We start from the raw sequence: 13702 nt of genomic DNA, 5'->3' as shown, positions 1-13702 counted from the left end.
TAATGTTATATTGATTTTGATCAATAGTTCAACAGAGAAATGAAGTGAATTAGGTAGTTTCATGCATGATTGAGTTAATTCCATACCTAAACAAAAAGTATAAACAATCTAATATAATACAATGAAAACCCAATCCATTACTTTGTGGTGACCAACCATGCAGAATACCTGCAAGCTGCTGAATAAAGAAACAGAGGTTGTTAATATTACACCCTCTTAATCATCTTTCAGTTCAATGATGATAGGATTAAATGGATTTTCCTGAGTGCCTCAAATTGAATCAGTTCTAGTTGTTTTACTAGAACAGCTAGATTGCTAGCATTAGGTATTCTCACTATCAAGATTAGCTGGAGATTTGGGATCATTGGTACTCAGAAGGCCTTCAGTAAGTTGATGCATGATGGAAGACACTTCAGCTGTGAACAGCATTCTATTATGTTTGTTTTTTTGTCTCCTTTATTTTAGTCGTATTTCGATGAGTTATTGATCTTGTATTATCGTCGAAAAAGAAAATTTGTATATATGAATATTGCTTTTGATTAGCCAGTTTTGTCACTACAAATTAAGAGAGGAAACCTTCTTTCTGCATCAAAAGAGAGATGTAGCATTTTAAAAGCATCTTCAACTTCAAGATCATAGTAGAAGATTTTGTACAGGCTTCAAGTTAGAAGAGACTAATTATGATTGCTATATCCATTATAGGTTGATAAGGTCTCTTTGGAGACATCCGATGAAATTGAAACAATATAGAGAATATTAGCATGAACAAATTAAGAAATGATCCAAATTATAGGTTGATAAGAATAAACTATTACAAAGTCATATACATAACCAAGCAAAAAGAATCAACTATTACTACAAGATTCTTGTTTGGTAATCTTTTTTTGCAGCATGTTGAACATTTCAGTGACTGCATTTAGTTTTCTGGTTTTAGATTTCTGGAGTAGCCCATCTGAAGTCCTTTTCCCATGATTTTAACAGTGATTATTGGTCTTGAATCCTGTCTCAGGAAACAGAGGCATCACCTGCAGTTAGAGGAACAAGAAACCAGCATGATTGTATAAATTATAATACAAAGTTTTTCTAATGTTCTCATGATTTTCTACACTGCAGTAAACAAAAATACATTGTGTTAAAAATACTGTATGTCAGTTGCTTAGTAGCCAAACATATTCAACATTTTTCAAGTTGCAAAGTATTCATTTATCTCTCAATTTAGTTTGTGTAATAATTTGCATTTGTGTTTGCACACACACTTGTCATGCATTTTTGGTGTTGAGTCTATCAGCATCTTAACTTGTCTATCCTGTATCAAGAAATCCAAGAACTTTAAATGGAACAAGGATGCCCTACATCCTAATCTATGATCAGTGTAGCTAAAGCCATATAATCCAATTATATTTCAGCTACAAGATAGAGCATTCATCCAATTAGAGTATTCTAATTTTATCTATTGAGGCAAAGAAAGATATATATTGCCTTCACCTTGTAAATCTGAGAAATAATACTAAAATAATTTCTGATTAAATAAAGATATATTTATATATAAATTAAAATAAAAAGTTTAGATGTGGAAGCTCAAAGAGTTGCTTAAATTTATATAAATACATGTAAATAATTTTGGATAGACATTACTTTTTAATTTTTTATAAAATTTTAAAGATGAGAGTAAAAAAGTTGAGAGAAAAGTGTCTGACTAAAGTCAAAGGAGAATTTGAGTTTTTTTCCTTTAAGTTTCAACAATCCATCACAAAAACTCAAATTTAATTTAAATAAATAACTAAATAAATAAAATTATTTTAAAAAATAATTATTGTTAGTGTATCTACTGTATAAACAATAATATATCTTTTCAAATATTTAACCTCATTTAATGAAGTAAGCATTCATATAAAGTGAGACTAAAGTCTCTAATCAATAAAGAAGAATTTGAGTTTTTTCTCATCAAATTTTAATAATTCATTAAAAAAACTCAAATTTACTGTATAGTCAATAATGTATCTTTTGAAAGACTTAACCTCATTTAATAAAATAAACATTCATCTAAAGGAAATGAAATGAACATGTTTTGAATTATATTCCTTTGACCTAGATTTTAGTCAACTCAAACATAGTATAGAGTATGTCTTCACGGTTGCACTAATAACCATACATAAGTATCTTGTTTATTCATAAAAGATTCTAATGATTGCCCATATCTCTAACCATGATCATCTATGGATTCTCTCATGTGGGAGAGCCTCTACTACAAATGTGTGTAGAGTTACATCTAGTAAAATATACCTCATATCTCTTTCACAGTTAGACTTTTCCTATACCTTTACATACAGGCACTAATCACCATAAAGACAAAGTTAGAGATAAACTCCATATCTATATGCACTAAGGTGCTAATCATTTTACTCCTTAGTCAATCGATTAACTTATTATTATCCTATTGAACCTCCTTCAAGAGATCTTCTATTACAAGGATTGGATTTTCATCGTTAGAAAACTCATTTTAGATAAAGACTCATCCCCCTTAATGATATCAATACCTTAATCCTATTTAAGTTTTTTGTATGATAGTCGACTAGATTACTATCAGTTTTAACATAAAATATAAAAATAATAAGATGAGAATCTAACTATCTAACAGTTTTTTTATTTAATCTTTATGTGTCAACTTATTTTAGTATTAATTATTTTTTCATAAAAAATATTATAGTTTTATAATCACAATGAATAGATATAGGAGGTATAGGGTTTGAGATCATTGAAAGATTAAACATTAGATTCTTATATCATTCTACTTCAATATAAGTTGTGTTAAGTACTACAAGCTCAACTTAGCTCAACTTCCATAGTACTTCTGACAATAATAATTTATTTAATTGATTATTAAGATTTAGTACTTCCACTAAAAAGGAATACATATCTAGATGTAGATTAATATTTAAAGAATAAAAAATTTAGTTGGCATCATAGTAATATTCAAAAACTGATAGATATCCTACAAAGTTAAGTCCATAATCAAAAGTATCACTAAGATATTTAAAAACATATTCAATAGTATTTTAGTAAGTCAAACTTAGGTTACCAGTATATCTAATAGATTTGGATATAACATAAAAAAATCAGGTCTAGTCCTATTTGATAGATAGAGAAGAGATTCAATGATTTGAGAGTATCTTTCTTGAATATTTTTAACAAGATGATCATTTGGATCATAAGGAGCGAAGATAGTCAGAATATCTAATTTTTAAAATTAATTTTTAAGTATAATAAGATTGAGACAATGATATAGAATTAGAAAATTTTTAGATTTTCATTCTTAAAATGATAAGACCTTTCATATCAAAGTGGTGAGATAAAAATGATTCAATCTCCAAGATCAAATCTGAAGCAAAAAAATTAAGATATCATCAATATAAAGATAGAGAAGATAAATTTATTTCTTATCCTTTTATAATAAAGACACTTGTCATATTCATTGATTTAAAATTCAAAAGATTGAATTATAGAATCAAATTTTTGATGCCAGTACTTAGGTGTTTGGTTGAGTTGAGTTAGTAAAGGGATTAGATCAACTTGTACATTTTTTCTTCTTGTCAAAATATGACAAATCCTTCGATTCATATATATATCCCTTCTTCTAACTCTTCACGTAGAAAGATAGTCTTTGCATCCATTTGATGAACAAAAAGTTTGGAAGCAAAAATAAGCATGACTCAGGTGATAGTAATTCATGATACAAGTACATAAGTGTTAAAATAATCAATGTCAGATTTCTACCAAAAACCCAGAGCAATAAATCTAGTCTTATATTTTATTTAATTATACTATCAATCTTAATCTTCTTCTTGAAAATCTACTTGCAATATAGGGATTTAGATCTATGAGATAAATTAGCGAGAATTCAAGTATAATTACTAATTATGGATTTTTATTTTACTATTAATAGTCTCTTTCTCGAAAGAAGCATTAAAAAAAGCACATAGCTTTTATAAATAAACTTATTATATCTTTTAGCATATAATAGATAAAATCATCACCAAGTTCTTTTCAATCTAACCTCTCTTGTTTCTTTTAGGTTCAATGTTAGATTTTATATGAGTTGAAAAAGATGAAAAAAAATATTTTTAAAGAACGATATATTTTTAGATTCAATTAGACATTTGAGATTTCAAGTATTTCAGAATTTTCTATAAGAAATATATAAGTATTGCTATGGAGAATCATACAAAGACAACCTCAATTGTTTTGAGACCTATCTTCTTTCTCTTAAGTATTGCTAACTAATATTAGCTAAACACCCTCACGTTTAAAAGTAACTTAGCCTTGATTTGTAACTCTTTCAAAGTTCATAAGCAGGTTACCTCTTTATCATGTTAAGTATATAATAAGTAGATAAGAGTATTCTTCCATAAGCTTTGGAGAACTTATGAACTAAGGATCAAGGCATTAGCTATATCTAAAATAATCTTATTATTTCTTTCAACTACATATTAAGATGAATAGAGAGCAGTGACTTCCTGAATTATATAATGGTATTTACAAAATTTGCTAAGTTTATTAGAATATTATTCATCTTTATTGATTGAAAGAGCGATTACAAAAGTTTTTCAGATACAAAACCTTTCCCTATATACATATCTCCCTAGGAGATTTGCTTCCAAAGCTATTATATATCCTAACTAGACTAGGAGAAATCCACTAGTTAGGTTCCATGCTCTCGTAGTTACTCTTCTTTCACTTAAGATCTAATAAGAGAAATATCATTCTTGATTAGCACAAACATAAATGTTTGCACCAAAATCTAGCCACTAGTCAAAATCATGATAGATTAGATTCATAATTGGGAGAAAAAAATAAATCTAAAAATAAAATTTGATAGTTCAACCTTCATCACATTAACTTGAGATTTAGGCTTAAATGAGTCATTCTTTATGAAAATCACATTTTCCTTCTTTTGATAGAAGAATAAGATGATTGTCTTGGGCATAAACTTACTAGAAGCCATCTTTTTCTTCAGGTTTGAAGGAGTGCTTGAGGTTTGAAATTAGTTAGATTTAGGATCAATTTGGATTAAGATATGAGAATCTTGGTTTAAACCCTTTAGCCTTTAGTTTAAAATTTTTACCCTTAGGAATAAAATTATGACCTTAGTTCTATTAGAATTTTTATTATTTTGAAAATAGCTTTGGATTTTAGTCATTTTGATTTTACCTTGTATTTGATTTTCTTGAACTTTCCTTTGTCAATATTGATCTTTTATTCTAATAGTTTAAATAATAAACTCAAGAGTTTGAATGATTTAAGATTGTATAATCTTTTAATCAAATTTGCACCGAAGTTTATTTGAATAGATAGGAGATATGATATAATTAAGAAAAGATAGTTTTAGTTCTATGAATTTCATAAATAGATATGAATTTGATCATTGATGGGTTAATGATCGATCATTTTAAAATTGTTAAAATAAGAAATAGTGAAGCTATGGATATCTTTAGAATATCTAAGAAATGCATCTTCTAAATCTTGTCATATTTCCTTAATAATTTTATATTTTCTATAAATTTCATAAAGGTCATCTAAAGGATAGTTAAGGATTCTAAATCTATAGAGATGTTCAATTTCTTTAGAAAATTAAATTTAGAAAATTATATATATATATATATATATATATATATATATATATATATATATATATATATATATATATATATATATAGAGAGAGAGAGAGAGAGAGAGAGAGAGAGAGAGGAGTGAATACTGTGCAAAGTAGCATAATTTTTTTTATAAAATAAAATTGATGTGTCCATAATAAAGGAATACTGTTAAAGTTATTTTTTATTTAATATAAATCCAAAAATATAAACTAAAAGTATAACACAAATTATCAATTTTTTACAGCTACATAAATGATGAAATAACATGCAACCACTATAACAATAATGATATTATTTTTTACATATTAATAAAATGATAAAATAATCATTAAACAACTATAACAATAATGGAATAACACTTATGAAATATTTGTTTCACAATGCTAATCCAGTAGTTAAATTAGATCATATTATATAACAAATAATCAAACACTTACACAAGGATTAACATGAATAAATATTTTTTTTAATTTTCAGGTTAACAACCTATTTAGTTCAAAGGAAGAATATGCTTTGAATGTTGGAGCAATAATACTAATAACTTTTTATTTAAATCAAAAATAGGTTAAAATATGTAAAAAAAATTAAAATAGAAAGCACAGAAGAGGAACCCAAAGGCGTATAAGTATTATCGTAAGCATATTCCCAAATCTCGAGCAAGTGTTGTCGAGAATTTACCTAAGATACAATCGTGATGATTATTCTACTGAGTGTGATCACGAAGAATATAAAGATATTCTAAACCAATAATGAAAGAAAAATAAAATGGTACTCTCAGAAAGAGTTGACGCGTTAATCCCAAAAAATGCATATAAATTAATTTAAATCAACTCTAAATCTTAAATTTTTTGATAAAACTTATATTTCCCTAAGAAAGTTGAGAAATTTAGGTTTTTTTCCCTGAGAAGAAGGAAGAAGACAGAAAGGACCAAAAGATAAGCATTATATTTCCTTTTATTCTTTTATCTTTGGAAAGAGAATGATTGATAGACTGACAAAGGCAAGTTTCTCCATTCTTTAAGTATGTTTATCTCTGAGCTACGGATTCCTCTCTGCCTAATATTAGTTTCTTAATCACAGATAGTATAATGTGCAATCTCATCCATTGTCATCAGAAGCCAAAATATAGTCATGTCAGCCTCAGTTTCGTTTAAGAAGTTGATGAAGCACATGAAATGTATCAGCAGTGCTACAACTTAGATGCTCAACATTATCAACAAGAATGTAGGTAACTTGTTCTCTCTTGGCATTATTACTTCTCCTATGGTGTCTTCTGTGTAGTTAGCATCTTCTTTCTTCTTCACACGATAGGATGAATCATCAGATCATCAGGTAAATCCCACAGGACGCACTCCGAGGTGAACATACCGGCAGCACTGACTTTGTGTTCGGCCTTTCCACCCTCGGCCTCCTCTCCGTTGTCATCCTCAACCTTGTCATGCAATCCGCCACCACGTCGCGCGGCCGCGCCGCCCGTGCATGTGCTCTGGCTCCACGCTGATCCTTCCCCTTCGTTGCCATATGAAGGACCGTCGTATCGGAACCCTTCGTTCAACGTCGGGTACGTCTCTTCCAACCCGGCAAGGCCATCGGACGGCTCACCCGCAGAAGCCATCATGGTCCAGACCTTGTCCGCGTCGGGGTCGTGCATGATGGCCTTGGACAGCCCCAGCTTGATCTTCTCTATGGTCTCTTCCTTGCCACCGCCGGTGCTCTCTGGAGTGTAAGCGTTGCCTGTGACTGCGGGCGGCGCCGAGGCGAAGTCGGTGCGCTTCTTGGTGAGCAGGTGGAGCATCTCGTCCTTGAAGCAGCCAAGGGCGGCCTCCGCAAGGTGCGCCACCTGGGGCGGCGCCAGGGTGGTGGCGATCTCCGCCATGAGATGGGAGAACGGCTTATGTGTCACGGGATCGATTCCCATCCCCGACAGCTTCTTCTTCAGCTTGGTGTTCCAGTGGTTCTTCACATCGTTGTCGGTGCGCCCGGGCAGCTGGCCTGCTATCAGCGACCACCTGATCACATTAGCCACAAACCTCTCCGTCATCGGCTCAAAACATGCAATCATCCGCGAGTGGTATCGCAATCTTGCCTGTTTCCCACGACGGCATGGAGCTTGACGATGGTCTGCTCCTCGGCCTCAGAGAACTCTCCGTGCTTGAGGTCCGGGCGAAGGTAGTTCGTCCATCGCAGCCGGCAGCTCTTCCCACATCGCTGCAACCCTGCAAGTTCAGTTCAGCAAACATCACATCCAGAGATCAGCAACACTTCCACCACAGCACATACAACACTACCAGCGTTCTTGGGGATGAGTCGCCAATTTCGTGTGCCATGCTGGGCGATGTAAGAGGCGAGCTTGTTGTCTTCTTCCAGCGTCCACTGGCCCCTCTTCACGTTCTCCCTCTCACAACATGGAATCCTACCCATCTTCTCTCCTATCGTCTAGGATGCACTTCAAGCAATTGCAGGTTGATCCAAGGCTATTTATGCTGGTTTACGTGAGCAAAGGGTTCACGTGTGGGTGCATGAAGGCCTGAGACGCATGACCTGTATAAAGAATTCAACGCCCGCTGTGCGCGTGAGCACCGGAGCAGGTTGCTCACCCACAAGACGCCTGGTCAAACCCCTCCCTCGCGTTGACTTCTTAAGCTGCATGACCAACAATAGTTGGCTGGCTTTTGATGTGTTTGATCGATCACGACAATCACAGTGAATGTGCATCAGATTGATTCGATGACCCTTCTCAAGAACTTCTAACGATTTATTGTTAGCTCATAATCTTATCCTCTGTGATCTGAAAGTGCATCGCAAAAGATATGTCGGTAGGGTTTTATATTTAAGTGTATCTTACTAATTTACCCTCTCGTATGGCACAGACGTCGGACGGTCAGGATGGAACGATCAAACCTCATCGACGTCAAATCCGACGTTTCCTCTTCCTTTTTTTGATTGGCGGATTAAAAGAGCGGAGAAAAATATTAAACGGAAACTATTAAATTAGACTCCATGGCATTATATAGGGCAGGGCGTCTCCATTGATCTGCGGTTGGGTGAGAGAAACCCTAGGTTTTGGATCCCCTTTTCCGTTCTGTGGTCCGAAGCCCTATCCATTTTCTTTGGTTTGGCTCCTATGTTCTCCTTGATTTTGTTGATCGTATTCTAGGGTTTATTTATCGGGATTTTTCTTGGACTTGTTTATCGAGATTTTGTTGATGCGGTTTCCAGATGTTTTTTGTCTCATAGAGAATCGATTTTTTTTGGTTTTCGTCACTCGATTACATATGTTTCGCGGTTGCGGCGGCGGATTCGTTGTTGATTGTAGTTCTTGTTCGTTGCTACAGGAATCGTCTTAGTTTGATCGAACACTGATGGGTTCGAAGAGGATCATGAAGGAGTTGAAGGACTTGGAGAAGGATCCTCCTGCATCTTGCAGTGCAGGTTAGTTTCTTGTTGTGCCGCTCGGGATGCAATTGACTCCCAAGAGTTTTCTTATTAGTAATTTTTAGCAAAATCTACTCTTTGTTGTTAGTTGCTCTTCTGTGGCAATTCTACTTATTTGAGATCATTATGATTAATAAAATTAAAATATTATTCATGCTTCGTTTTTAAAAGTTCTCTTTATTTTTTGAAGAACTGTGTTCAAGAAATATGAGTTTTTCTTGATGAATAGATCAGGGATGAAAGTTTATTAGTTAATGGTATCTACCATCAGGCATCAGTCCGCATATTTATCACTTTAAATATACATATTTGTCTCCTAATTTCCTGAGCTGTTATGCAAACTTTTGAACTCAGTTTTTGTGAATTGTAATGTGATAATATATTTCATGTTAAGCTATTGCCCAAGGCAAATCAAAGCCAGTAACTTCAGCACTTGGGGTTCCAAAATTTGTATGTAGAACTAATAAGGCCATATTCCATTCTATTCCATCTCCGGCTTGTGTTTTCTTGATGTTCAAACACAATTGCTGCTTAGGAGCATTGGACATGATGTCTATCTTTTAGCTAAGTATTTGTTTATGTTGCTTGTCATAAACTATCCTTGTTTCTTGTTTTTTATTTCTTCAATTCTACAGGACCTGTGGCTGAAGATATATTCCACTGGCAGGCAACCATTATGGGACCAACTGATAGCCCATTTGCAGGTGGTATATTTCTTGTGAATATTCATTTTCCACCTGACTACCCATTCAAGCCACCCAAGGTACTTGCTTTGCTTGCCAACATTGTTTGTGCATTTGCATGATTTTTCTCTGCAATTATGTTATGCTTGAAGCCATGTTTTATTTTCATAATGGTTGTTACTTTTGGACTTTATTAAAGAGTAAAAGTAGTGTGATTCATTTGGAAGGTCACTGATATTTTTATGTGATCATCATGTGGCTTTTCAACTAAAAGGCAAATTCTACAAGATAATGTAAAAGGATAATATGCTTTATTGATAGATTATAAAATTTATGGTTAAATTTTAGAGAGTGAGTTTTTGTGATCTTCAAATCCCCCTTGCTCTAAAAGATTTCACAGATTAAAGTGTTGAACAATTAGCAACATACAAAAAAGTTTCATTGAGAATTGAGATAAGAATGTTGGGATGAACATTTGGGTTCACTTGAAGGTATAGTGTAAGAGATATCTTTATTAGCACACAGCTAAGTATACCTTCAATAGGGGATAAAATGAGAAAAACATTTAGCATTATATGGACAAGTATAAAGGAGACTAGTAGTTTCCCTTGTTAGATGAGGCCTATTGATTAGGATTTGTGGCGTGAGGCAAGCTAAATAAAGAGACTAAGAAAATTTTGTTAGTTACAACAAAAATACGCTTAATTGCTCTTAGTTTAACTACTGGTATTGTTTTACATTTTGTTAGTACAACGGGGATTCTTTGATTCCGAGCACCCATAAAGGTTGTCCTCCGTTAATCGCTGTATTTTAGGTGAGTTACTAGACCCAGGTCGTATTGGGCTATTTATGACCTACTAAGTAATAGGCCTGCTGAAAGCCCAGAAGCGAAATGGGCCTAAGCTCACTAAAGATTAAACCAATATGCTTCGATATTGTTGATTGGCTGTCATAACAATTATTCTCACCCTTTGGCTGATATTGGCTAATTCAGAATGAGTCTTTGTTTTGTATTTGGCTCAGGACATAAGTTTCATTTCTCAACCCAATGAAAGAGGTGGTTTTGGTATATCCTCAGAATTTGAACAATCCTGGTTGGTGTTGGCTGTTTTCTGACCTTTCTTGGAATGGCTCCTATATGAATGATTTTGCAAAGGGTGAAGTAAATATGGAAAGCTATAATGCACCATTATGTGTGTTGCACAAATTCTAATTAAGAAATGATTTACCATTCTCCATGACTGCCCAAGTAGTAGTTCTATATGTTAATCATATCATGTCATGATAACGAGGCTGGTCACCATGGCACCATGGGAAATGTGATTGTGAGGCATCTATATTGAATGAAGTCTAGTGTCTTTGTGGTAGTAATGCACATGTCATGCCTTGATATAGTTACTTGGTTGTACAATAATTTTCAGGTCTCATTTCGCACCAAAGTTTATCATCCAAATATCAACAGTAATGGAAGCATCTGCCTTGACATCTTAAAGGAGCAGTGGAGTCCTGCTCTGACAATATCCAAGGTGAATGTACTTGATCATGCTTTGAATTTCCTAGTTCATTCATTTCTTTTAGTGCCTTTTTTAGTGCACTAAAGGACCAGTGGAGTCCTGCTCTGACAATATCCAAGGTGAATGTACTTGACAATATACTTTAACGCACCAAATATTTAGTACAAGGTGACTGTACCAATGATTTCGATAGGCTCTCGGGCGCTCGCCTAGGCACTCAAGCGAGGCGAGACGAGGCTCGAGCGCCTCACTTCATTTCTAGGCAGCGTGTTTCAAACAGGCGTCGCCTGGGCTCTCACTCGAGCCCAAGCGTCGGGCTCTTCAAGCGAGCGCCCGGGTTAAACCAGGTGATCGAACCAGCATTTTAGGTTTGGTTCGGTCTCCAATGTTTTAGTTGGTTCAATCGAACCAACTAAAGCATCAATATCAGTCTTCCTCTCGTGACTTCCCAACCCTAACCTTGCTTGCCGCTCTCGCTCTCGTTGTCGCTGCTACTGCTGCCACTGCTGCCCCTCATCGCTCTCACTGTCGTCGCTCGTTGCTGCCGTTGCCACTGTCGTCGCTTGCCACTCCCGCTACTACTGCTATCGCTATCACTATCATCGCTTGCCGCTCTCACTCCTATTGCTCACTGCTACCATTGCTATTTTTGTCGCTCACCGTTGTCGCTACCATTGCTCTCAGTCAGTAGCCTCAATCTTTCTTACACTCATCTTACTTCGTATACTATTCAGTATATTAACAGTATACTACTAACTATATACTAGTAACAGTATTTTTATTTATTAGATTAATAATATATTATTTTGATTTTAATACTATTAATTTTTATTTATTTGAAATTATTATTGTTTTGAATTTTGAGACTTTTTTAATGTGATATTGTAATTTTACAATATTTTTTTTATTTAATATCATTTTTTATTTAAATAATTATATTTATTAATTATATTATATATTTTTATATTTTAGCATCTCGTTTTGCTCGGGTGAGCGCATAACGCCTCGGACGTTTTTGGGCCTTGGCGCCTAACGTTTTTTAAATCATTGGAATGTACTTTAACACATCAAATATTTAGCACCAAATATCAACAGTAACAGAAGCATCTGCCTTGACATCTTAAAGGACCAGTGGAGTCCTGCTTTGACAATATCCAAGGTGAATGTACTTGACAATATACAATATTCATTAATTTCTTTTAGTGCCTTTTTTCAGATATTGTGGCCTCTTAAAGAATTATATACTTATTCTACTTGATCATGCTTCGAATTTCCCAGTTCATTAATGAATGGAGACTGTACTTGGCCTTGAACTAATTCAATGGTGAAGACATGGTAGCTATGGACTTCTACATGCATTATAAAATGTTTTTGTTTATTCATAATATGACCTATGCATAACATATAGGTGTGCATTTGTAGATATGACATGAAATATATTGACTAATTAGAACAGATTGCAACTAAGCTTGATTTCAACCATGAACATGTGTTGTTAAGCCACGGACAGTTCTATCCTACTTGCGTAGTAGGATGAGGTTGACTGCGGTATCAATTAAAGACCAACTGAGGTAATAATGCTTTCATACTGTTTAGAATGGAGAAGGCAGCCAGCCGTAAGGATGCATTATGTCACATTCGGAAGTTATTATCTTTGAGTAATATGATTTACTAGATCTGGTTCTGCATTGTTTATGTAGGGTGGCTATAACTTAGTAAAATAAGTATGATTCATGTTGATCTTATAGATACATGTTGCACAATGTTCTGCAGGTGCTGCTATCCATTAGTTCACTTCTGACGGACCCAAACCCTGATGATCCATTGGTGCCGGAAATTGCTCACATGTACAAGACCGATCGTGTCAAGTATGAGGCGACCGCCCGATCTTGGACCCAGAAATATGCCATGGGATAAAATCATTCAGCTGAAAACAAGGGTTGCTAGTTAGTAGTATTATGATTAAGCTGGCCTTGTTTCTCTTGTTGACATATATATATGGGAAACTTTGCTTAGCGACTATCTGGGAATGAAGTCGGACTCCATTCCACGTATATTTCCGCACTGTGTTTGACTTAATATTAGGGTTGATCTCAGTTCAAAACTCAAGCTGAGTTCATTTATTATTTTGTACATTTATTATTAGTTTGAGCTTTGTTCGAGTTTGACTCATCATAAATCAAACCTTTTGGGTTCCTTGTGGAGCCAGGTTTTTTAGTCTTATTTTTCAGTAGGGTATTCAACATCTGAGTAATAATTTTCAAAGTTGTTCATGCATGAATGGGCTACTTTACTTTCAAGATCTACCAACAAGCTCACTAATGAATCAGCTCATATTGACCTTTTAGGTCGGGATTTTAAACATTGTTTTTAATGCTGAATCTAAATTTTTGGATTTGATGAGATGAAGAAAAAAAA

The 13702-nt window shown here is 34.1% G+C and overlaps 2 protein-coding genes across 4 annotated transcripts; one reads left to right on the top strand and one right to left on the bottom strand.

Annotated features, from left to right (window-relative positions):
• Positions 1–6952: 6952 nt before the first annotated feature.
• LOC103985900 (transcription factor MYB80) lies at positions 6953–8073 on the bottom strand. Its single transcript, XM_009403755.2, has 3 exons — positions 7941–8073; positions 7739–7868; positions 6953–7661 (listed from the first exon to the last, which is right to left on the bottom strand). Exons 1-3 carry the CDS (start codon positions 8071–8073, stop codon positions 6953–6955), a joined length of 972 nt encoding a protein of 323 aa, XP_009402030.2.
• A 458-nt stretch (positions 8074–8531) lies between these two features.
• Positions 8532–13501, top strand: LOC135584853 (ubiquitin-conjugating enzyme E2-17 kDa-like). Of its 3 annotated transcripts, none has more exons than XM_065109667.1 (5): positions 8532–8696; positions 8988–9084; positions 9723–9850; positions 11192–11296; positions 13058–13501. In XM_065109667.1, exons 2-5 carry the CDS (start codon positions 9015–9017, stop codon positions 13199–13201), a joined length of 447 nt encoding a protein of 148 aa, XP_064965739.1. In that variant the 5' UTR covers positions 8532–8696; positions 8988–9014; the 3' UTR covers positions 13202–13501. The 3 variants fall into 3 exon arrangements, with proteins under 3 accessions (XP_064965739.1, XP_064965737.1, XP_064965738.1); XM_065109665.1 differs by having other exon boundaries at positions 8616–8765; XM_065109666.1 differs by having other exon boundaries at positions 8675–8739.
• Positions 13502–13702: the final 201 nt, after the last annotated feature.

This window comes from Musa acuminata, chromosome BXJ2-5, assembly GCF_036884655.1.
Source record: "Musa acuminata AAA Group cultivar baxijiao chromosome BXJ2-5, Cavendish_Baxijiao_AAA, whole genome shotgun sequence".
Taxonomy (NCBI): domain Eukaryota; kingdom Viridiplantae; phylum Streptophyta; class Magnoliopsida; order Zingiberales; family Musaceae; genus Musa; species Musa acuminata.
The sequence above is the reverse complement of the archived record's forward strand: the minus strand, read 5'-3'. Positions and strand labels throughout refer to the sequence as shown.

Bases quoted from the DNA above. Each gene is read 5' to 3' on its own strand.
- LOC135584853 (XM_065109667.1), top strand. From the start codon at position 9,015: ATGGGTTCGAAGAGGATCATGAAGGAGTTGAAGGACTTGGAGAAGGAT. The intron at 9,085-9,722 runs GTTAGTTTCTTG...TCAATTCTACAG, and splicing joins TCCTGCATCTTGCAGTGCAG to GACCTGTGGCTGAAGATATA. The intron at 11,297-13,057 runs GTGAATGTACTT...AATGTTCTGCAG, and splicing joins CTGCTCTGACAATATCCAAG to GTGCTGCTATCCATTAGTTC.
- LOC103985900 (XM_009403755.2), bottom strand. From the start codon at position 8,073: ATGGGTAGGATTCCATGTTGTGAGAGGGAGAACGTGAAGAGGGGCCAG. The intron at 7,869-7,940 runs GTAGTGTTGTAT...CTGAACTTGCAG, and splicing joins ACTCATCCCCAAGAACGCTG to GGTTGCAGCGATGTGGGAAG. The intron at 7,662-7,738 runs GCAAGATTGCGA...TAATGTGATCAG, and splicing joins CATGCCGTCGTGGGAAACAG to GTGGTCGCTGATAGCAGGCC.